General features: G+C 42.0%; 1 protein-coding gene and 1 long non-coding RNA gene across 2 annotated transcripts in view; both read left to right on the top strand.

The window, feature by feature from the left end:
• LOC129830389 (uncharacterized) overlaps positions 1-8,402 on the top strand; it is a 57,548-nt gene extending 49,146 nt beyond the window's left edge. The window contains exon 2 of the long non-coding RNA XR_008755515.1: positions 6,915-8,402. This is a non-coding gene — a long non-coding RNA (uncharacterized LOC129830389). The remainder of the gene's footprint in view (positions 1-6,914) is intronic.
• A 709-nt stretch (positions 8,403-9,111) lies between these two features.
• The window catches only part of LOC129830370 (heparan sulfate glucosamine 3-O-sulfotransferase 4-like), a 97,625-nt gene continuing 80,666 nt past the window's right edge, over positions 9,112-26,070 (top strand). The window contains exon 1 of the mRNA XM_055892900.1: positions 9,112-10,549. Coding sequence (XP_055748875.1) covers positions 9,936-10,549 — 614 coding nt within the window. The 5' untranslated portion in view covers positions 9,112-9,935. The remainder of the gene's footprint in view (positions 10,550-26,070) is intronic.

Genomic DNA, 26,070 nt, shown 5'->3' with positions numbered 1-26,070 from the left:
CTAGCCAGCCACATAATGTTTTTTAGCATAGCAACGTCGAATTAATTATTAGAATTAACGACTAGGTCAAAAAATTAGAAAATAGCTATTTACTCATTTAAATTAATATTTGTCATTAATATTTGTATAAATATGTTGGCAACCGTTTTATAAAAGCCCGCAGGCATTATTGCTTAAATAGTTGTTTATCTTTGTTTTTAGAATAACTGTCTGGTTTTTGGTAAAATGGTAAAACCATTTTTTCTTCATCACAAAATGTCACAGTTCAACGATAAGAACTCACGATAAGAACTCAATATATCCTGGGTAGAAATGGAAAAACTAAAGCTTGATCGTTATACCTTTTCTCACAACGATAAACTCACCACCTCCTTCCATATGTTATCCGACTCCTGTGGGCAAGATCATATTTCTTAGTTCGCCGTCTGAAAATGTGTATCTTCCCACTCGCCTGGTATACAACGGCTCTATATGAAAAGGTACTCTATCTCTGTACGCTTAGTGTTTGATGAATAGCCCCTTGTATATCGCATGTCTTATCCATACTAAATACTTAAACAGGGACTACAACGTTCTGTTTCCCTAGAAGTCAAAGAGAATTACGCTCATGGAATTCTGCAGCATATGATACGTAATGCTCTACATCTTCGCCCGAATGCATCTGCTCTGCTGAAGAAATGAAGCGTTCTGTGTCTCATCGTCATCGGGACCCTCCTGAGCCCTCTAAGGTCACAGAGATCATTTGCCTGTTAAAAATGTCTTAACACCGACTGCAAATGATCACTGCTAGAGAATGATATGATCTGATGATGATGATCTCTGGTGTCGATTCTCTGGGTGGTTCAGGACGATACATCTTCCTCACCAGGAAAACCAGGAAAACCTTTTTCACCTTGTAGTTCTAACATAACATGAGAAATGATAAAAAGGCCAGGTGGAACTCACCATTTTATAGGACTCCTAGCCTGGGGTCCTGAAAGGGCCACAGATGCCCAATGAATCATACACCTCCATACATTCTGCAGCCCACTACTCCCCCTCTAAAATAATGCTGTGGCCTACTGAGGCTGTGTAAATGACATAGACTGGAGAACCACAGTGGACATGGCTCAGTGCTCACTATCTGAGGGGGAAAACGAGACTGGCATGGTGTTTCTGATAAATAAGACACGTTCAGAGAGGATGGTAGTTGTCAGAGGCCATGCTCTGGAAGTTCAAAGTGAAGCGCTTCATGGAGTTCTGCAAAGGGTCTGTTGGGAATATCGCCCGCAAAAAAAGATATATCTCAGTGCCCTTATACCATACATACTGTGATGCATAGATATAAAGCATAGCCTGCAGACACTGGTGAATCTTTCAACTTCATACAAACAGTACAAATTCTGTAACATATGTAAATATGAAATTCTACACACAAGCTGCTCAGTTACAATTTTTCCTCCTGCTACAAAGAGTCTTTGTAATAATATCACATGCATGAGATGTATACTACAAGCATGTGATGGAAGATCATCTTCTTGGTGTATAGCTAATTGTAACAGCCAATTATCCCATGTTTTCATTATACTGGCTCGACAACTTGAGGGTCATATCCCGATTTTCATGCTGCGTTTGGAGAGAGCAAACAAGCTGTGATTTTTTTTGTGGAGTAGCATGCCAAGGTTTTGATGTGCGTATTTGTTTATGTCTTGGAGAAATATTGTGAGTATGTATATTTTTAATTGGTAGTGGGGGTGGTGGGAGGCAGGCAGGCAGGCAGGGGAAGCTGGTTATATTCCGCTTTTCTGCTGTATGCTTGTTGTGCGTGGCTGCTGCTTTTCACTCCAGCTTGCTGTATGCTCACCCTGATATGCACCCTCAGGCAGTGTGCCTTTCATTATTTCTTTTGAAACTTTCATCTGAATTCTCAGAGGGATTAGCCCTCTTGATTCCTGACACAGTCAATGAAAAACAAGCCTCATACACTGGGAGGCTTACAGCCGGCAAAGCCATGCTCAACCCTCCCTCCTTGCCTTCCCTGTACTGTGTATGTTGGAGCTGGGATGATTTACACAACAAGTGGATGCTCTCTTTCTCTGTTGTTTTGTTTCATGTCAAAACTGGGGTCATCTTCAGTTTTCACTGGAATTCATCAAAGCTTCAGAGCAAGAGGTTAATTCAGTGGAAAATATGAGCCATTTTGCATTTCATATGAAATAAGAATAATTTGTATAAGTCATGATTTGTTGCATAGCAGGTCCAACCCTCACTCTATGTTGTTGGTATATGAGTCAACTCTCAATATGAAAATAATGAGGGGTGTTTGAAAGGATGGACAAGATGATGTTGAAGAAATAGATTTGGTAGAACTCATTCCAAATGTGACTAATTCATGTAAGCCGATTGAATTGATCTCGAGTGAGAATTGAATGCAAGCAATTATCTGGAGGATTTGAATATGAGTTATCGGAATCAACCCTTACTTATCCCTCATCTTTAGTATTCAATTCGCATGTAGCTCTGAGCAAAACTGCAATTGGTCTTTTGAGCACTGCCATGGCCCATTCTTCTTTAATGAGGGGTGTGTACCCATACAGGCTGCAGAGCACCTTGGAGATCTGTATGTGAGATACACTGTTCACTTCATGTCTGAGAATAATAATTAGCCTGTCTTACCTCCGGTGCTCCAAAACCAAGCATGTTCATTAAGAATGGACAGGGCACTATGATCACCTTCTGCGCCTGCAAGAATAATGTTAAGCCTGTTTATGTGGTAGTCCGGGGAAAATGTTGGAGTCCAGATTCCTACTGCTGTACGGAGAGTCAGTGGATTATTAAATAGTGTCACTGAATCCTTTGGGATTTTAAATGTTGTGTGTTGTTGACACCCTCCCTCCTCCAAATTCTCCTTTGTAGCTTATCTTTGTCAGCAGTTTTATTACTTTGCAATGTGCTACTAAGCAGGTGGAGTTAATCTATCTTGTTTGCCCTTCAGTTATGGTTTACTGTCCGGGGGACTGGACACAAGTGTCTCCAATAATACCTTAATTAGGCGATGATGGACTGTTCATTTAGTATGCAAAGCTGCAAATCTTTCTCTCCACTGATCGGGTGTGCCTCTGCAGTGGTACGGCAGGCCAGCGCTAATGATCTCAGCAAGTGGCAGCAATCCATTGCAGCGCTGCAGCGAGGGCACATTAATCTTGCAGGTGATCTGGTTGATGAATGACCCTGGCCCAGAAGCACTGGCAGATCCCGCCTTAATTATGCTGAGGGAGCCACACCTGGGAGGCACCGGGTCGCACCGCACCGTGGGGACGTCTTGCAGATTCAGGGATGGCTGACTGGCTGGGACTCAGGAGGAGTGGAGCCATCGCAGCAGCTTACAGATTGTTCTCGTCTCACCACAGCCTAATGCTGGACTAGGAAGTAGAAGCTCCAAAGTGCCCTGGGAGAGATGACAGTGTTTCCTGATGCCACCACTCCAGAGAGGAGTTGATGTGTGGGACATGATCCCCAGGTGGAACTTAGCGGAAAGGGTAAATATAAAGTCATCAATCCCAGACGTCACAATGATAGGTCATTAGGAGCCAAGTGATTTCACAGGGTCTTCTCTCTGAATGTGAGACTCTTTGAAGGAGCTTTTTTTTTCTTGTGATGTGGCTTCGAACGGTGCAGTGCATTTTCACTACTGCTCCAATGGCACTCCATCAATTCACAGTGCTCAGCAGGACAAGTGTTGCATCAGCGACACACCCAATGACCCCAAGATAGCTCAATAGTACCACAATGTACAGCATAAGAGAAAGAGAAGGAAATTATTTCATCTGAACAATTCTGGATCAACCTTATTTCTCTAAAAAGGACTATAACCGTTCAAAAAAAGTCCATGTTAAGTGACACATGAGTGGATCAACAGACCAAATGAGTCTAAAGATCTCTGGCCCATTGTCTCTTTCAACATTCTTCTTGATCCTCTCCTGCTGTTTTACCAATGTGCCAGATCCTTAATACTGTAAAGGTCTGCTGGTGTTTAGGGATGGTATTATGCTTCTGTCTCTCAAAGACAGATTGACCATTCAGAATGTATTGCAAATTGCCATGAAGCCTGTCAGGCAGAAACAATATGATGAAGTACAACCCGTAGCATAGTCCTTAATGAAGCAAGAGCCGGGATAAAAGTTCTGCCCCCCAAGGTCCTGCTGATGGTGGCCCTATGGTGATCCAGTGGGAGAGGCCTAATACAGGTAACTGACAAAATAAAGGAAACACTTGCAGAGAGATACAAAGTATATTGAAAGCAGATGCTTCACACAGGCGTGGTTCCTGAGTTAATTAAGCAATTCAAATCCCATCATGCTTAGGGTCATGTATAAAATTGCCCAGTGGCCCATTAGTTTGGCTACCATGGCTAGAAGAAGAGATCTCAATGACTTTGAAAGAGGGTTCTCAAAGGAGCATAGGGGGTTTTAAGTGTGTGTGTGTGTGTGTGTGTGTGTGTGTGTGTGTGTGTGTGTGTGTGTGTGTGTGTGTGTGTGTGTGTGTGTGTGTGTGTGTGTGTGTGTGTGTGTGTGTGTGTGTGTGTGTGTGTGTGTGTGCGTGCATGCGTGTGTGTCTCAGTCACCAGATCTCAACCCAATTGAACATTCTGGAGCAGTACGAGACAGCGTTTTCCACCACCATCATCAAAACACCAAATAATGGAACTTCTCATGGAAGAATGGTGTCGCATCTCTCCAGTAGAGTTCCAGACACTTGTAGAATCTATGCCAAGGTGTATTGAAGCTGTTCTGGCTCTATTAAGACACTTTATGTTGGGGTTTCCTTTATTTTGGCAGTTACCTGTACATCTCAACTCTGGTACTGCGTGAGTATCAGCGCCCCGCTGTCCTCCCTCTAGGTATGGTCTCTTGGTCTTCACTGGTTGCTATATCGAACATACAGTATGACCCATTCTGAGGTTATTGGATTCTTTCGCCCAACAAACCCCACTGTGGATAATTTGTCCCTTTTCTTGCAGTCCTAGACAATTACTTTTTTATCAGAGCAAATTTGTAAAACCTCATTATTTTGTTCGTTTGGAATGAGGATCAATAGAGATTTATCCTTTGTTTTATTTATTACATTGGAATAGAGGAAAATACCCATTGTCCATTTTCCAACTGCTTTCCATGTAGGGTGTTGCCTTATCATATTTACACCTTTAATTGTTCTGCCGTCTTCTGTGGGCTTTTCAAGCACAGACTGTAGAGACATGCTGTCTGGCTAAGCGTCACTTCTGTGAGATGCTCAGAACACTTTGCTGAAGCCACATAGTTAGAAATGGAACTGCTTTCCGGCCACAACCTTGGAGCCAACTGCTGCATTGCAAACATCCAACAAATTGATTTAATTGCATTCACATACAATAAAGTGGGGATGTAAAAGGTCAGTAAGAAATGATCCAAAGCCCAAAGGAGCTTGTTTTAAGGGGCCAGCTGAATTTAATTCACATCCATCACTTTTTATCATCTAATTAGTTCACAGAATGGCAGGCTGGTCAACATTGGGGGAAAACAGCATTATCGATCACATAAAGGCCTGATATCTATCACTTCACCTCCGCATTGACAGACTCCAGCCATTTCTAACTATGTGGCTTCAGCAAAGTGTTCTGAGCATCTCACGGAAGTGACGCTTAGCCAGACAGCATGTCTCTACAGCCCGGTGCTGACATCCTCTTGTGATAGTTTACAATAAATACTGTGTTTACTGACATTAGCTAATTATTTATATCATCAATAGATTTCAATCGATTTAAAGGCAAAGGATGACTTTGATCTTGGACATGGCTTCTGTCATTGCATTTATTTTGCATACTGTATCTGTGACTGTGTAACTATATAGTGCTTTTGTGGTGCAACACATCAGCTCATTATGTCAGTGTAAGGCTAAAACATGCAGGGAGTTAATTAATGTCAACCACCTGTATCGATGGGAAATTATATAAATTCCAGTAAGCTCATAATGACTTCAAACAATGATTTGCCACATTGATGAGTTGAGATTCTAATGAATGCATAGATATAATTTGTTTAAGACAGGAACTAAAAATGAACTGTTCATTTTGAAACATGGACTCCATTTTATGCCAAGAATGCAATCAAAATTGATTTACTGTAATAATCCCTCCCTAATCTTAAAACACAGACATTCTGAGACAGACTGTCTTCCTCCAGAAAAAGAAAAAGCACCCAGGAGACAATGAGTCCTGGATATTGTGATCCCCTTAGGCTAGCTCCAACTACCTCCACATTCCACAACCCACACTGTACCAAAGTACTGTCTAACTTTTCTCCTGTTGACGCCAATACATGCATTATTCAAAAGTGATTATCTCAAGTTAGGTGTTATCAACCAGTTGTAATATATTATTTTAATTTACCAACCTTCAATTACCAATCAACAAATATTATATCAACAGTTATTGTAACTTCTAGACAACCAAATGTCTCGTATGTGTGGACTGCAGGATCCCTGATACAGTACTTGAATGGCAGTGGATATACAGGTAACTGACAAAATAAAGGAAACACCAACATAAAGCGTCTCAATAGGGCGTTGGGACACCACAAGCCAGAACCCTTCCTGTCTCAGCCTTCAGTATTTATGCTGCAAAAGTTTGTGTCAGAATGCTAGGGTCAGTCTGTTATATCTGGAGTATTTTGCCTGTCTTATCCGGTGTCCTGTGTGAATTTAAGTATGCTCTCTCTAATTCTCTCACTCTCTTTTTCTCTCTCTCTCTCTCTCTCTCTCTCTCTCTCTCTCTCTCTCTCTCTCTCTCTCTCTCTCTCTCTCTCTCTCTCTCTCTCTCTCTCTCTCTCTCTCTCTCTCTCTCTCTCTCTTTCTCCCTCTCTTTCTCCCTCTCTTTCTCCCTCTCTCTCTCTTTCTCTCAGAGGACCTGAGCCATAGGACTATGCCTCAGGACTACCTGGCCTGATGACTCCTTGCTGTCCCCAGTCCACCTGTTTGTGCTGCTGCTCCAGTTTCAACTGTTCTGCTTGCGGCTATGGAACCCTGACCTGTTCACCAGACATGCTGCCTTGTCCCCGACCTGCTGTTTTCAACTCTCTAGAGATAGTAGGTGCGGTAGAGATACTCTGAATGATCGGCCATGAAAAGCCAACTGACATTTTCTCCTGAGGTGCAGACCTGTTGCACCCTCTACAACCTCTGTGATTATTATTATCTGACCCTGCTGGTCATCTATGAACATTTGAACATCTTGGCCATGTTCTGTTATAATCTCCAACTGGCACAGCCAGAAGAGGACTGGCCACCCCTCATAGTCTGGTTCCTATCTAGGTTTCTTCCTAGGTTCCGGCCTTCTAGGGAGTTTTTCCTAGCCAACGTGCTTCTACACCTGCATTGCTTGCTGTTTGGGTTTTAGGCTGGGTTTCTGTACAGCACTTTGTGACATTAGCTGATGTAAGAAGGGCTTTACAAATACATTTGATTGATTGATTGATTGATTGATTGATTGAGAACAGTTTTAATGCACCTTTGCATAGATTTTACACATTTCTGGAACTTTATTGGAGGGACACCATTCTTTCACAATAAATTCAATAATTTGGTGTTTTGTTGAAGGCAGTGGAAAACGCTGTCTAAGGTGCTGCACATGCTCATCAAACCATTCGGTGGCCACTTGTACCTTGTGGATGGGGGCATTGTAATCCTATGGGGGCATAGCAATAGTAGCCAAAATAATGGCCAGTCCAGCATTTTTATACATGACCCTAAGCATGATGGGATGTTAATTGCTTAATTAACTCAGGAACCACACCTGTGTGGAAGCACATGCTTTCAATATACTTTGTATCCCTCATTTACTCAAGTGTTTCCATTATTTTGGCAGTTACCTTTACATAACTTTACTATAACAAAGCATACTGTATGCTGAAGTGGATGTACAGTATGTACCACAGCTGCTAAGAAAAAAGGAAGGGTGTGATTTATCTGCCTTTCTCTGTGTAAGAGATGTCCTATTGGATTGTTCAGCATTTCCTGTCCTGTGGGAGGCCATAGGTCTAACGCAAAAGAGCTGCACTTTGATTTTTTGTTCACTACTCCAGGATTATCGCGTTTTGGCAATAAAATATCTCAATTTTTTTTCTCCTTGCTCAGTCATTTCAGCCACTGTTTGATTTGTCAAACTGCTGGTTACACGATCTTAGAGATGTGATGGGAAGAGAAATTTTGCCAAATAAGCATTCTCTCATACTTTCAGATGCTAATACTGTAAGTGTTTCTGCCATTCTGCTTTGAGAGCGATGAGCCCTCCAATTATTGTTGTTCAGGCATTGCTGTGGTGCAGATATTTCTGGTGTGTTTGAGGAGTATGATGAATGATACTCTCTAATAAAAGGAGACATATCTCAGTGGCTCACAATCTAGAATCTCTTACTTTACCTCCCAAAAGGGCATAAGTCAAATGTGTCAACATTTTTCAATTCAGAGAACAATACTGACTGTCACCTTGTGTAATAAATGTGGTATAGATATGTTCTCCCTACATAAGTATCTTCAATGCAAAATACCTCAGTAAGGCTACACAGCCTAGTCCGTTCCAGCTCACTTACAATGCACTCCCTAGCACTGTCATGTGCCCCTCCTTTGCATCAGACCAGCATGCATGAGAAGCAACAACCTCTTTGATATGAATTGGTGGAGTGAAACGCCGATTTTCATCACACATAATTTCCAACGAAAAAAATATTGATCTATTCTCCAACCATCCATCCTACCTTCTTGTGTAAAATCTCCGAAGATCACGGTTACAACTATTGCAATGTTCCAGAGAACACCAGTAGGGAGCAGCCATGAGCTGCTTGTAGAATAATTATTTAGTAGTAGTAGTAGTAGTAGTAGTCATATAATAATAATAATGACTATTATTATAATTATGACACATTTTATTCAGTAAATAATTTGAGGCAATTCAGATGTAGCCTACATTAGTTGAGCAAATAATCTTCAAGATTTCTTCTAAAGTGCATACAGGGCAATACAACGCTTTCTACTTTTCCCTACTCACCCGTACATTCATCCAGCAATATCTTTGCCGATCATAAGGCATAGAAAAAGGAGAGGAGGAGGAATAGTCATCCCGCCTTCCCAATGCCATCTCAGTGCTATCTGGCTGTCGTATCTGACGTCTCATTGGGTTTCCTACACTCTGGCACCGATTGCGAAAAGTGGGTGTTCACTTACTGAGCTTGTGGTGCTCCTACTAATATAATAGTGCTTCGGTGCGGGTGAGCTCACAGAGTTGATGCGCACATCGTATCTACCAATCAACAGAAGGCATTAGGACAGCAAGCAACAATCCTGGCCACTGAGAGAGCGCAGTCAATTAATATTTATGCAAAGGTTGTTCACTTTCTACTGCACAAAGTTAGCAGTGAGAGGACCAATGTGTGGCAGTTTTTTCACCCTTGTTGGGAAGAACCACCGGATTTGTAATTGGCCGCCAGTGTATCGGGATGAAGACGTGCTTTGCACACTACTTCAAACACTTTGGCGTTCCCTTTTTTCTTTTTCCGTAAAATGCCAAGACTTCGTCCATCACATTCTGCACATTTCAAACCAGGCTGCTCATTTGGAAGGACGCCAGACCGCAGGCTTGCTAATCTGCAAATTCAGTCCAATAAATGGTGACATTGGCTGTCAGCGTTGGAATAAGAAATCGATAGGCTACTCAAAAAAGGGACGCGATATTCTTTCGGAATTTTAACGATCTATTTCCTGTGTCCTTATAACCATGCGAATTGGGGATATGCTGGAGTGGTTCAGCTACTCACATTTTCAAATGGAGCTGTGCTCATAGTGACAGATTATTGTTGTTGAGTGTCCATGCAAGTATTGGGGTGGAAACATGTCTGGCCACTTCTTTGAGAGGATCACTGCTATCAGAGATGGCATTTTGGTCCAGCACTTCGGTTTTTACCTCTAAAGTGCCCCGAAAAATGTTATTCATGTTCACCCTCTCCCTTTCTGTCACCTACTTGTTCTATAGCCTGATGAGCTGTTACAACTCGTTACAGTTCCCATTGCAAGAGAACTACGTGTACCAAGGTAGGCTGGTGACGGAGGAGACAACTTTCGTAACATTAAGGGAGAAACTTTATTCCACTTCACACCAGGGCTATTTGGACGAGGTGCTGATAGAGGTGACTGCTGCCGAGAAAACGGTTGCAATTTCCACTGTCAAAGATAATGTGGAGACCGAACAAAGAACATTGGATTGGGTTCGGAATCAGGCGGCTCCGACTAAAACTGCCGCGGTGTATCAATCTCCCGCTCTGGAGCGGCAGCACCAGGAATTCAGCACCACGGACAACGAACTCAGGGTGAACTGCACCTCGGATTATGGGGTGAAAAAATTACCCCAAGCCATTATAATTGGGGTGAAGAAAGGAGGTACCAGGGCTCTGCTCGAAGCTTTGAGGGTCCATCCCGACATCAGAGCCGTTGGGAATGAGCCACATTTCTTCGACAGGAACTACGAGAAAGGGCTGGATTGGTACAGGTGCGCGCATCCACTCTCACTTAATAACCCTATCTGGTTCAGAGGTCTCATTACCCCACATAACATAAACCATGTGTTGGTAGATAGTCTCGATTTGCTCATATTTAAAATGCACTAGATTACCTCTAATAATACTACTAATAATAAGTAGGCCTATACCACTATCAATGCCATTATTCATTATAATCATAATAATCATAATAAAAGTAACAACTCTGATGAAAAATTGCCTACCTATTAGATTGGATATCTGCCAAGTAATTCTGCTTAAACATGTTTCTAGTCTAGTAAAATATCCCCCACTTGTTTTACATCCAACGATACAAAACAGTTGATCAGGTAACCTCATTTTTCTATCCATTGCACTGCATCAAAATGAGAGCTAGACTGATTTGGATGATAAACTAAAATATTCATATCACTTAGAAACCACACCTAGGGAACAAAGTAGCCTTTATGCAGTACACCTTTATCTTCCTTCTGAAGTACAGTGAACCTAGTTTTGCAATAATATACAATGTTTTATCATAGTGTGCATGTATATGAACATAGCATGCAGCAATAGCCAAACTATTCAGTCGAACAGGTGTTCATGCGAGTGCATTCATTGGAACAATACTCAGATCCCAGCTACAGTTGTGGTATTACCTTTCTACAGTGTTCAGAACTGCCCCTGTGCAACAGGCCTGGTTCCTTAGCAGTGTACTCTGGGTTTGGGATGTGATGTCCAGTTATTATTCATACTGTACCACATGTTCTGATAGTGTCACAAATATAGACAATCTTGCCTCATTTAGACAAAATGTATTTCCTTGTTAAATTCCATCTGATAATAGCTAGTTCCCAATATTGCGTTTATTTAGCAAATGCTTTGTAATGTCCACCATTGCAGAAAAAAAGTCTGGTTGCTTGATAACAAAATGAAAACATTCTGCGCTCACCATATCTGATTCAGTGTATATTGTAGGAATTGTGAAAAAGTGGTCATTTTAAAGCTATTTAATCTGACACAGAGCTGAAACCAAATGCATGTCGCTAAAGGCCTATTTAAGTCCATCTATCTAAAAGCCATATTGCCAGGCTTTTGCTGTATGACTGCATGGGGGTAGAGAGATCATCATTTTGATCAGCTAATCCAGATGTTTCTCTGCTGATCCTGAGTTGTGCCATCCATGTCTTCTCACATGCAATACATTCGAGGTAAAGATTCCCCCAGTCAGGTTCATCACCCAGTCATGGTTTTTCTTTGTTTTCCAACACTGCACATCTCACTGCCTCCTATGTGTTTTTTCTTCTTCTGTTTATTAAAATATAAACAATCATTGCATTGAACCACGGTCTGTTTGAGGGTTCTTCCGTCCCTCCGTTGAACAGTGGCACTCACTCAATAAGGCGCCAGCATCTAGCAAGATGATGGTCTGACTAACCAGAGGAATGCTGGATTTCAAATGGACTCAATGAGCAGAGAATGAAAATGAAGCCAGCCAGTAGTACACAGAATCCCTGACTCTGTGCCTGTGCCAGAGGGATGAGTTGATGTGCCTGTGAACCCAGTCTAGTACAGTGGCTCGGGGCTTTTGTATACAGGGGACCATCTGCATCAACTCATTGCAGTGTGGATGGGAGCTATTCTCTCCTCTGTCCTCGGCTGTTGGCTGTTCATTTAGCCCGTGTTAATGTGAGACGTTTCATTACGCTTTCGGTGTCAGGCTCATTAGACGACAAGATGACAGGCTTACATAAATAACACCAAAGTGTGCTTGTGTGTTTTAGTGCCCCTGAGCCAACCAAATCCCTTAAGCGCTCTTAACATTTATTTCTGCGTTTCGTCCTCTGAGTAATGTTAACCTCAGGATGACGTATGCAGAAATGTAACTATCGGGTAGCGGTGTTTTTTACACCCATGGGGACGATATAGCTATGTGGCTGTTCTGTCTGCCAAATTTGAACAGTGTTGTAGTGTGACAAGGGAAAAAAAGGTTACACTCAGAGCTATGTGATCTGCCCACGTCCTGATGCTACAGACAAAGCATGTCATTTTTGTGGATTGTTGCTGTTTTAAAAAATATACTACATCACGTCTGTGTGCAGGCCTACTGTGTAGGCAGTGTGCCTAATCCTATGACTGAAATCATGATCACGACAATTTAACATTGGCTTAGGAGGTTGAGTCCAATAATGTTGTCAAACGCACTGAATCAATTTGGTTGTGCAGCGGTGGCTCATTTCATACTTTGTGTTGGCTTGGAGAGTTAGACACTGGCAGAGGATGAATGTGGTACCGTTGTAAAAGATTTAAAAGAAGCCAGTACAAATGCACAGCCTGAAGAGGTGTGCACTGAGAGAGCTATTCTGTGCTTGCCACAGTTATACGGTGCTCCAGAATCCCGGTACGCATACAGAATTCATCTGGTAGAAATATCAAGTGAAACATATTTTTATACCCCATCCGCTGGGCATATATTTCACAAGGAGTAAGTTAATCTTCTTGTTCATGAAATATGATGCAGCACCTTGGTGACATCTGTTTTACCCGGGTAACACAATGTTTAAAAGGCTTGTCAGGGAGGACCTTATGCCTTGTTAAACTTCTTACCGCTTTTGCGGAGAAGCTATAGTCTTTAACCAGCAGGTCATTCTTTCTGCGTGTCAGATCATAATAGCTATACCATCATTAGAGGAATCACGCCGTTGCCTGGAAGCCTATCTCGGGTTTAAATAGGTGCTGCAAAACAGCAGACGATTCATTGAGCTGGTATTTAGGAACAACTCTATTGCTTGTGTTACAGTTGATTTTCCAGGAAGATTACTTGGGTTGTACTACTATGCTGATCATATTGTGTGAGTTGTCAATGAAATGCATAGCTCTGAAGCGTCTCTGAGGTCTCCGAGCCCCTTATCATTGTGTTGGGAGAATGACACTTTGTAAGCCTTGTAAGCGATAAAAGCTGAGGCAATGTGACTGTAAATCTTTTGAGCTGTTTTGTACCTTTGCAAGGCTATGGCCCTGTGTTGCACAGTGTGACAAACAATAATGTTAATTTACAGTGGTGCTTATAACGTGCAGCACGGTGTTCTGAACGTGCTCTCCTTCCCCAAGCTATTTCACCTCAGGCGGAGGTCTTGGTTGCTGCCTGCTGGCTTTTATATGAGGTGGCCTTTAAAAAATATGCCAAAGAATCAGCCTTGCCATCACCAAGGACTTTCTCTCTTTGTGTGAGTTGTAATGCATTCTGATCAATAGGGACCTACACAGCTCAGAAGCCCACACAGTGCAGGCTCTACACTCTGCCAAGGCCTTGCTCTCATTCTTTTATCTACTTTTTCATCGAAGCTCTGTTTCCCACTGAATGGTGGAAAAAGCTTAACGAAAGAATTTCCAGTTTACTGCTACTTCTTTTTCAGTAAATACGAAATGCTAGTAGTGTAGAGACCATGTCAGAGCACCATGTCTTTGCACTGCTGCAGGCCCAGGGGGACTCTGAGGAGAATAGCATGAATTCCAGCCCCAGCTTTATCCGCAACCTTCAGTGTAGTAAGACAGGACTCTCTGACAGGAAGTGTGTGTCGGAGACAGCGATCTACTGCTGAGAGTAGCATCAGAGAGTCTAAATCCTGTGTTTATCCCTTGTTTACCCCTGCGCTCCCACCTCAGCATGCAGCTCCACGGCTCAGCTCCCTGAGTCTTGCCACCAGACTAGGGGCCCGTGACTCCAGTCAGCGGGGAGATGGGATGGAGGGAGGTGGGCCAGATCCCTGAGCAGCAGGCTGGATGCCATCCCCTCCATCTTCCAGCTGGGCCTGTGCTGCTGCTGCTGCAGCGCCTCCACGTCCTCCGCTCCTCCCCGGCAAGCCGGAATCTGTCTGTGCCTGATAAGATGGCGCCAAGGCTCGCAAGGACGCACCTCTGGGTACTGGGATGCCAACGCGGCAGTCGTGGAATTAAACTTTTTAATTAGCAGCATGCCCCAGTGCCTGTCAAGAGAGTGGACCGCTGCAGTCAGGTTGGTCTCAACATCCCCCCTCCCCTTTTCCACTTGATTAAACTCCCAAGCACCACAGAGCCCAGAGATTCCACCAGCGTCCACAACAGAAACATATTTATTTCCTGTTCCAGCGCCTTTGACTGGATGCAGACATGGCACAGCGCTATGACACAGACGGCACCTTCCCGCCAGAAAGCCTTTGTGTCATCTCTGTCTGGCTGTTAAACATGAGTTTATGAAGGAGAATAATCAGAACCTTCAGATTGCTGCACCACCAATTACTGTCAGTCTGGATGAATATGGAAATTGGATCACACCTAAATAGCCTAATGTAACTCACTCTGTAGCAAGTTCCTACAACTATGAATGGCAGGTTTGTGTAGCCATTTACTCTTGTGTATAATCACATGCACGATACCTGTTACAAGTTAGCTAGTTAAATCTCTACTAGCTAGACATTTAGGTGTGTATAGCTATCTTATGTGTATGTGTCTCTACAGCGAAACTGTGGGAACAATTCACGGCACTTTATCTTTCCAGATCAACCATATCAGCAGGTATTATCAAAATAAGTCTAGTCATGAACACCATCCACACAGCATTGCACTGCCTGGGATTTTTGTTTTTTCTGCAATGAATCAGTGTTTTGTGTTGGGAGAATGTGGATTCAATTTGTTTTGTGTTACTCTAGGGTCAGCCTTGGGGGGTTATCTTAGCCTATTTCTATTGTGAGAATTATGAAAGAAGTAACACTGCTGCATCCTTTGTGGCTTAGAGAGAGAACAAATCACTCTGGCAGTGGGTTAGTGCAGACAATTTCATTCTACCCCAGCTCCTTCTTGCTATTCACATGCAATACCTTACCCTCTCTCTTTGACATTCATTTCCTATTCCGTGTCATGGACAAAGCTACACCCAAACACATAAAGTGATCATTCTCCAATTCCAGTAAAGTTGACTTTTTACTTGAGCTTAGAATTTAATTTGCTGATTCAATTTGCCAACACAATGAATTGGCAATGGTGCATGGTTGCCATCAAGGCTCAGCCTCCCTTTAGGTTCGTGTCTGTCAAAATAGAACTGGATGTAATTCTGCCTTGCATTCTTCTCCATTCCATCGCCAATGGGAAAACAGGGAATTCTTAGACCCATATTTCAGTTCCATGTCATAGATGGATTGCCTGAAAATGACAGCCCCAGTCTCGCCTGTTAAGTGATTTATTTTGGACCAAAAATAAAGTATAAGCACAAGTCATTTTAAGCTTGAAAGGATTCCTATCTCCCAGGGATTATTTACTTGCCGCAGAATTGCCGTGAATGTGCTTCTAGTCAGAAGGAACAATGATTCCATTCGGCAAGAATACTGCTTTACAGCCATCTTTAAATCTCTCCGAATAAGACTTCCTTTTGGGACAAATAAGCATGTCAATCATACTTGTCAAGATTCCAATTTTCCTTTAGCCTCTCCTGGAGCACTTGGTGCTGTGCATACATGCCCCTTATCGGTTGTGAGTGATGCAGTCTCATGACACAAACCCAAAAGCAAGCTGATGCATTGGTTCAGTTAGAGCAGGATTTTCTCTGACAGGGCTGGCCATGGAGCCAAGATGTCACGCAAGGGCTGTTGGGAGCATGTTTCGAATATGTGGCCGTGACCTGACATGTACTCCAGGAGTGTGTTAAGCTGAGGGATGTGGGGAAAGTGGAAATCATAACTTCTCCCTCCACGCTCCACCAGTAGCATTATTCCGCCTGTATGCCCATGACATATTACACACAGAGCTTATTCATAGGAAATACATCAGCTTGGCTGTATCAAGATGTAGGAATTAGCTTGAGATATAGTCTGGGATGACATGGAAAGCAATTGTCTTTTTCTTCAAGGACTTGACAAAGAACCACTGACGCCATCCACAGCTCACAACAATATTGACAGGCTTAATTCAATTATGGCAGTGCGATGTGCTGAGACTCCGGAGGTGTGAGCTAATTCCTCTGTTTACACCCCTGAGTCACTGTCACAAACAAAGAAATTCATTGGCTTCCAGGAGCTTGTTTGCTGCGATTGTCCCATTGCCTTTGAAGTTTCTCATCGCTTTAAGTTGTTTATTTATTCATGCTCTTTCTTTGCCTGAAATCACCATGGGGTATTCCGCTAGAATATTTTAGCACAGTGTGAAACAATGAAAGAGCTGAGTATTAGACGTGTAAACTACGCATAACACAGTCCTTACATTGAGATGGTGTTCTGATTCAGAGGGGCTGTTTTAAATGCGGAAGACACATTTCAGTTGAATGCATTCAGTTGTACAACTGACTAGGTATCCCCCTTTCCCTTTCTGTGTTGATTGGGCTTTTCAAGTAGGAAATCTTCACTGGGAGTTGTGTTTATTGAAACCCTTTTATAAGTATTTAGGTTTTCGAGTTTCAACCATCTGTATCAAGAATACTTTATTAATCAGACCTCCACCATGAGAATGCTGTCCTCTATTCTCTGTATTCTGTATTCTCTGCTGCTGGAAGGGATTTTTATATAGAGGCTGTGGCATTGTGCCAAGCTCCTTTGAGACTTAGACTAAACTGATGAAATGCAAAAGGATGCTTTTAGGGATTATGCTAATTACTAATTGGTGTACAAGAAGGTGATTGTTTTTCCTGGATAATTTGGATTATTGGCATTAGAGATTTAGTTGCAAGTTAACGTGCTCTTCCTGTTTTAATGGGGCCATTAGCTCCTCCCAACCATGTGAAGCCAACTCTTAGTTAATGTGGCTGATAGTTTTTTTTTTCATAGTTTTTCTTTATGCCTTTAACATGCTCAGCCACACACACACGTGTGCAGGGCGACACACGAGGAAATGTGTTTCGGTGCAATCATGTCAAAGATGCTTGTGTGTTTAAAAGAAAAGTGACATATCCCATAATCCTTCATGTATAGGGGTAAGCACAAAGGGGTACACAGTCAGACATCACAGGTACAATCACGTTTCCCCATGGTCTTGTTTCTCTGTTGAATGTCAGGATTTAGCTATGAAGCTTTTTTATTGTTCCAAAAAAAGATAGATGCCAAACTGTAGTTACAGTATATTCACAAGATATGTTTCAGAGCAGGATGAAAAGATAGGAGTGAAAACATGCCAACCCATACCCAGGGCTATAGCAGGATTAGACTCCCTTTTTGTCTGAGGTTTACCTTTAGATATGTGAGCTACACTTGGTTATTCATCCCATTCATTTTCAGTATGCCTGGGATGACTCTGCTCACGGTCGGCTTCCACTCCCATCGACCTCCAGTTTGTTTCACATCTGCACGACTCGAGGAGGGAGAATGTTAAGTATGAATTGATTTTTAAATAAGCATACATTTACCTTCAGACACCTGCGGAACATATTGGCCTCGTGCTGTATTGCAAAACAGGCTATTTTAATTGATCTTTGTGATGAACAATGAGGACAGACCACCCTGTTTTTGGAGTCAAGGTGACTTTGGCATCGCAATCCTATACCGAGTCCCTTGTTTTTTTATGATGGGACAACTTACCATGAAAGCGCATCTGGGCAGAGGTGAGAAGGTAACAGTGCTGTAACTAATGGGTTTATTTAATTTAATTTACTGGCTGTGGCCCCCAGATCATTGGAGGCATGCTGGCCACAGTGAGATTGAGGTTGCAGTGGGAAAGAAAGAAAGATTAACCCTCTTTTCAAAAGGGCAAATTTCACTCTCATGTCATGCTGGATTTTCTTGCCGAGATAGCAGGCCAGTATAAATCTGCAGAACTAAATGAATACAGGTTTGCGGTGAAATGGGCCTCTCAAGCTTATTTCGTACAAGCCACCTAATCAACGTCACGCTGGGGAATCGGTCATAAATGAAGGCTTTGTCAACATGTCCTCAGATGGATGCAAGGGAGCATTTGCAATAACACAATTGCTTCTTGATTCGAAACGTTGACGTACCAACGGAAGGTCAATTGGGCATATCTAACCCGACTGAAGTTTTTTTGAGGGGATAGTTGTGAGGGCTGGTATTTTCCTAATGATTAAAGGTATATCATTCTGTAGAACAGCTTGGTAGGGTTGTTGCTGTCATCATTAACACAGGCTTTTAGCTAAATAGTATCTTTGATGCCATTGTTGTAGTCACATGTCTCTCCGTATCTGTTTCTGGCCACATTGTCTCCAATTAACAGTCTTACAATTTTCTGATGCAATCAGTGGAATATAAATGAAGCAATCCCAGCAGCCTCTGGCTCTGCGTCGTCTCAGCCTCACGCTGAATCGCTCGCTGTTAGATCTGTTTTGTAATAAACCCACTTTTTACAGGGCTAAACACGTACTCACTGCACCTTGGGTAAACTCAACAAACGCTTCAGGGTTTCAAAATTAATGTGGCATAATAATTAGTTAACCAACAGTGCGATGCCAGAGGAAGGAATTTTACTCCTTGTGTTTAATAACAGATAGTTTAATTTGCCTTGCTACTAATGTTGCATGTGTTTCTTCATGCTATTTAATATTTGGGACTCACTTAGCTGGCTCCTTCCCTCCACACAGATGGATCTGCACAAATATACCCATTTGATGTTTTTCCTTTCAGTAGATTTTTGGTTTGTGGTGGCAAGACAGTGTAAAACACTGAAAACTGCCTACAAATCACTGATGGTTGCTCACGGCGGAATCCGATCAAAACAAAGAAGCTGTGTTTGGTTAGTTCACTCGGTCAGCCATTGGCTGCTTGATGGGCCGGTCTGCATTCTAGTGGATGTTATTGTACATTTTTAGGACTGAGGCATTGTCTCTTATAGGGTACCCCAGGTGTAATATGATCACTTTCCCTCTCACCTGTCTGTTGGGATAACCCAACTCTAAAGCTGTGAGAGGGGTGTGTGTTGTTGTGTGTTCGAGACGAGTGAATGTCCAAAGCCAAACCAAAAAGGTGCTAGACATTCCACGGCACCACCCATAGATGAAGAGACTAACACTCTTAAAGGCCAGTGCAGTCAAAAGTGTGATATTCTTATGTTTTATATACATTTCCACACTATGAGGTTGTAATTGTGAAAATGATGATAATGCCCTTTAATAGGGATAGGCCTTCCGTCAACAGGACAGTTGTAAATCATGCAGCGCCTTGTGTCACGATCGCAGATTTGAGAGAAAAATCAAATGTCGTTATATATAAGTGTCTTATATTGGCTGAAACTTAAATTCTTGATAATATAACTGCACTGTCCAATTTACAGCAGCTATTAATGCGAAAAATGCCATGCTATTGTTTGAGGAGAGCTCCTAACAACAAAACACTTTTTTCACCGCGATAGGTTTGATAAATTCACCTCTGAAGATGAAATGTGTACTTACATTCTGAAATCTTGCTCTGATTTATCATCCAACGGGTCCCAGAGATAACATGAAGTGTCGTTTTGTTAGATAAAATCCTTTTTCATATCCTAAAAAGTTCCATATAACATGCACAATCGATTTTGTATTTCCACTCATTCAATTTACAAAGAAAGGAATCTGTGAAAATCTAACCCTAAACGTTGTTTCAACCAGTCAAATCACGTTCATATGTATTCCTCAGACATCCTAGAATGTAACCAGACTTCACTATACCATTAGGGGTGTAGTATATCCTATAGGACACCAAATTTGGTCAGAGAGTGACGCCTTCATGGCATGCCGATGACGTGTCCGGTCTTCATTTGATCGACTGTATCTTTGTCAAATAAGCACCAATCGGGGTCATAGATAGCCAATGAACTGGCCTTTGCAGTAGTATCCGGAAACCATGCATATGTTGCAAAATGTAGCTGCCAACCTTTTGCGACAACATGCCTTTTCCCTTTGGACAAAAAGTATAAGAATATTCATAGTTATGAAGTTATGAAAACTGGTTGTTTTGCAAATGTTGAACTTATAATATGGCTAGTAATACTGGAAAAGCTAAATCAAAGTCCAAGTATACTGATTCGATGATATTCTTGCAGAAAAAGGTAATATGAATGCAAATGTCTCCTTCACGATTTGCCCAAATGTACCTGGGGGACTTCACACTAAATGTCATGTAGTTCACACATACTTCAAGTATGAAACTTTGCACATACACTGCTGCCATATTGTGAACACCATCAGAATTAGAACCAGAGTGATGGCTGGAACTGGGACCATTCTCTTGCATTTCAAAGGTGGTGGTATTTTCTTCTACCATATCTATTGTGTTATATTCTCCTACATTCAATTCACATTTCCACAAACTTCAAAGTTTCCTTTCAAATGGTACCAAAGAATATGCATATCCTTGCTTCAGGGCCTGAGCTGCAGGCAGTTAGATTTGGAGAGGTCATTTTAGGCAAAAATTGGAAAAAAGGGGGCTATCCCCATGAAGTTTTGGTGGGATGCAGTTTTGGACTGTCTGGTGTAGGGTCGTCGACCGATTAATCTGCATGGCCGATTATAAATGCAGGGTATATGCAGCAGCTTGGGCCACCGGCTCGTTGCGAACTGTTGACAGGCCATTTATTCCTAACAAAGACCGTAATTAATTCACCAGAATTTTACATAATTATGACATAACATTGAAGGTTGTGCAATGTAACAGCAATATTTAGACTTAGGGTTGCCACCCGTTCGATAATATACGGAACGGTTCCGTATTTCACTGAAAGAATAAACGTTTTGTTTTCGAAATGATAGTTTACGGATTTGACCATATTAATGACCAAAGGCTCATATTTCTCTGTGTTTATTATATTATAATTAAGAGAGCAGTCTGACTGAGCGGTGGTAGGTTGCAGCAGGCTCGTAAGCATTCATTCAAACAGCACTTTCCTGCATTTGCCAGCAGCTTTTCGCAGTGCTTAAAGCACAACGCTGTTTATGACTTCAAGCCTATCAACTCCCGAGATTAGGCTGGCAATACTATAGTGCCTATAAAAACATCCAATAGTCAAAGGTATATGAAATACATATGGTATAGAGAGAAATAGTCCTATAATTAATATAATAACTACAACCTAAAACTTCTTAACTGGGAATATTGAAGACTCATGTTAAAAGTAACCACCAGCTTTCATATGTTCTCATGTTCAGAGCAAGGACCTTAAACATGAGCTTTCTTACATGGCACATATTGCACTTTTACCTTCTTCTCCAACACTGTTTTTGCATTATTTAAACCAAATTGAACATGTTTCATTATATATTTGAGACTAAATTGATTTTATTTATGTATTATATTAAGTTAAAATAAAAGTGTTCATTGTTCTTTCAGTATTGTTGTAATTGTCATCATTACAAATGTATATATAAAAATCGGCCGGTATTGGCTTTTTTTGGTCCTCCAATAATCGGTATCGGCGTTGAAAAATCATATTCGGTCGACCTCTAGTCTGGTGACATCACAAGGCGGTAAATTAGATATAATAACTAAAATAAAGATAGTTCCAAACCTTTTCAGTTTTCCACCACCCACCCCCCCCCCCCCACTTAGACTTTTTTTTTTAAAGATCAGTCTTGAATTTACAACTGATTATTTTCCCTTTCATGAGATATAGACAGCTTGCATCATCTCTTGTTTTGTAGTTTTTTTGTGCGCTTTACTATGAATATTGTGAAGCGGAAAAGGTCTTTGTAGATCTCATTAAATGTTCCATGCATTTTACATACAGTATGGCATTTGGTTCAACTTGAAGATAACTGTATTAGTTCCCCAATTGTCTTCATTCTACTACATTCTAGTTATCCGTATTCAAGTGTTTCATCATCAGTGCATGATGGCATTGGGCTTTTTTTTTTTCATGAAACAGCTCCATTGGACTACTGCTCTCACCGGGAGCCTTCACACTCAGATTAGCCACACCGTGTCTCTAAATTGTTCTGACGGGTGATTTGCCCATAGTCTTTTGATGAGTTCTTCACATTCTGATATAGCAAAGTTCCTATACATAATAATTCCACCGTAAACGGCATTCACAATTGAATCATAGATGTCTTTGCTTGACTGAGTGCACCAGTTTATTTGTAAATATCTGAACTTTTTGGTAAAATCGCCTTAGATATGGTTGAAATACTGGATGCTGCTTCTTGCTCTCCCTCCCCCCCCACTCAAACCACTCCCAGACAGTCCTAGCAAAAATCTTGCTTGCGAAATTGTTTATTTTTGACCATTTTCATTTAATCAATCGCAGTAAGGTACTTAATTTTTACCCAGAAACGATTTAATATTGAGATAAAAACGACTGGATTGGCCCTTTAAATCCAGGTTATCATAAACCAGTCCACTCATGCCACCGTCAGACTGCAGCTGAAGTGTAGGTTGAGTTTAGGTTATTGCAGTGTAAGTCAAAATGACTTATCCTCACAAGTTTGAACAGGAAAAGAGAAGGTAGGTAATATAACTTTTTCATATTGCGACAGCGTCTTTAGAAAGGCATTCGAAGACTATCCCTAGTAATACAGGAGTACGGTAATGAATATCAGTGAAAAACACTATAGTGTTCAGACAAGCCTTGACATTGAAAGGGCATGCCCTCCAACTCAAATAACTGGTGACCCACAGAGCTAGACATGGCCCTGGCATTCCCCGATTTTAGTTCCTTTTGTTTCACGAGTCAAGGGCCTTTTTCTATCAGACTTGTCCATTATCTGAGTCTGAAAGACACAGCAAAGTCCACCACATGGTCTGTCAATTTTTGAAACTCACCAGAGCAGTCCTGGGGTGATAATGAATGTAATTTATTTCCTCCTATGGCACAGACACAATTATTTCAAATGCCTGTGGACATGTGCATGCGGCAAAGTGTAAGATACACCAAATAGCCATCTTCACCCACTCCTAGATGGAAATGATTGTCAATGATGATGTATTTCTTTATTATAAGGAAAGTAAATGTTTTAATACAGAAACATGTTCCTGTAGGGCTTCAATAGGAACAGGAATATTTCCTAATAATATCACGTGGCTTGGAAAACTCCTGGCCCCAGCATCAACCACGCATTTCTTAACATTCTACAATGCTGCCCGCTGTGCTGGTTCATCTATCTGGCTTGCACCCGACCAGAACTGACAACCCACTGGATTGACTGACTGTCACCAAGGCACCCGCTATAAAACCATATCAGCCCAGCCTGAGGTTGTGATCCCAGCCTCGTGTTGTGTCTGGCTGGGGCATGTTTGTTTTGGAGAGAGCACTCTGCCTTCCTTGGCTGTCCTCTTTATTGCAGCGGCCCCTAATAGCTTGATTTAATGCACTCTCAGAGGTCAGATATTGCGCTGGCAGCCACAGACCACTTCCTTCCTCGCTGCCCCATTAATAGCAGCAAACAAATCAGAGATGCACTGTAAATTCTCTCCCTGGCATATCGGAGCTGTTTGGATGGGAGACGTGGACAGATTTATTATGGGGAAGAAGGATATCTCTAGAAAAGACTAGCCAGGTTTTTTTCCCCTCTCTCTCCAAAACATGGGCTGTGTGAACACTAATTAAATGTATTATTCCCAGTAGGATAGCTTAGCTAGTGTTCCGTCACATATCCTCTGATCCTTATGATATGTCTGTGCAAGATGTGTACTGTATGTAGAGTCATGTACAGAGTCACTCAAAGCCTGTTTATCCTGACCTGCTTTTCACAGGACTACTTCCTCCAAACAAGAAGCTCAATCTTAAGTGGTTTATTTCGTCATTGAGGTTCGCTAATTGTGCCTTGTAAAAAGACTAGATGTGTACAGTGACAGTCATAAGCATATCAGTCCAGAACATTTGACATTGTGCATCTTGGCTTTGGAGAGTCAGGTGTTGTGTTTAGGGACTATCACCTAAATATACACTACCGGTCAAAAGTTTTAGAACACCTACTCATTCAAGGGTTTTTCTTTATTTTTACTATTTTCTACATTGTAAAATAACAGTGAAGACATTTAAACTATGAAAAAACACATATGGAATCATGTAAACTCAGCAAAAAAGAAGTCCCTTCTTCAGGACCCTGTCTTTCAAAGATGATTAATAAAAATCCAAATAACTTCACAGATCTTCATTGTAAAGGGTTTAAACACTGTTTCCCATGCTTGTTCAATGAACCATAAACAATTAATGAACATGCACCTGTGGAACGATCATTAAGACACTAACAGCTTACAGACGGTAGACAATTAGGGTCACAGTTATGAAAACTTAGGACACTAAAGAGGCCTTTCTACTGACTCTGAAAATACCAAAAGAAAGATGCCCAGGGTCCCTGCTCATCCGCGTGAACGTGCCTTAGGCATGCTGAAAGGAGGCATGAGGACTGCAGATATGGCCAGGGCAATACATTGCAATGTCTGTACTGTGAGACGCCTAAGACAGCTCTACATGGAGACAGGACATACAGCTGATCGTCCTCGCAGTGGCAGATCACGTGTAACAACACCTGCACAGGATTGGAACATCCGAACATCACACCTGCGGGACAGGTACAGGATGGCAACAACAACTGCCCGAGTTACACCAGGAATGCACAATCCCTCCATCAGTGCTCAGACTGTCCACAATAAGCTAAGAGAGGCTAGACTGAGGGCTTGTAAAAAAAAAAAGTGCTCTTGACTGACGTGTCGCTGTTGTCTCACCAGGGGTGATGGTCGGATTCGCGTTTATCGTCGAAGGAATGAGCGTTACACCGAGGCCTGTACTCTGGAGCGGGATCGATTTGGAGGTGGAGGGTCCGTCATGGTCTGGAGCGGTGTGTCACAGCATCATCGGACTGAGCTTGTTGTCATTGCAGGCAATCTCAACACTGTGTGTTACAAGGAAGACATCCTCCTCCCTCATGTGGTACCCTTCCTGCAGGCTCATCCTGACATGACCTTCCAGCGTGACAATGCCACCAGCCATACTGCTCGTTCTGTGCATCATATCCTGCAAGACAGGAATTTCAGTGTTCAGCCATGGCCAGCGAAGAGCCCGGATCTCAATCCCATTGAGCATGTCTGGGACCAGTTGGATCGGAGGGTGAGGGCTAGGGCCATTCCCCCCAGAAATGTCTGGAAACTTGCAGATGCCTCGGTGGAAGAGTGGGGTAACATCTCACAGCAAGAACTGGCAAATCTGGTGCAGTCCATGAGGAGGAGATGCACTGCAATACTTAATGCAGCTGGTGGCCACACCAGATGCTGACTTTTACTTTTGATTTTGACCCCCCCTTTGTTCAGGGGCACATTATTCCATGTCTGTGGAACGTGTTCAGTTTGTCTGTTGTTGAATCTTATTATGTTCATACAAAATTTACATATGTTAAATTTGAAAATAAACGCAGTTGACAGTAGAGGGAGTTTAGTAACCAAAAAAAGTGTTAAACAAATCAAAAGATATTTCATATTTGAGAATCTTCAAATAGCCACCCTTTGCCTTGATGACAGCTTTGCACACTATTGGCATTCTCTCAACCAGCTTAAACGAGGTAGTCACCTGGAATGCATTTCAATTAACAGGTGTGCCTTAAGTTAATTTGTGTGTTTGAGCGAATCAGTTGTTGTGACAAGGTAGGGGTGGTATA

Source organism: Salvelinus fontinalis, chromosome 2 (genome assembly GCF_029448725.1).
Source record: "Salvelinus fontinalis isolate EN_2023a chromosome 2, ASM2944872v1, whole genome shotgun sequence".
In the NCBI taxonomy this organism is placed as follows: domain Eukaryota; kingdom Metazoa; phylum Chordata; class Actinopteri; order Salmoniformes; family Salmonidae; genus Salvelinus; species Salvelinus fontinalis.
The sequence above is the reverse complement of the archived record's forward strand: the minus strand, read 5'-3'. Positions and strand labels throughout refer to the sequence as shown.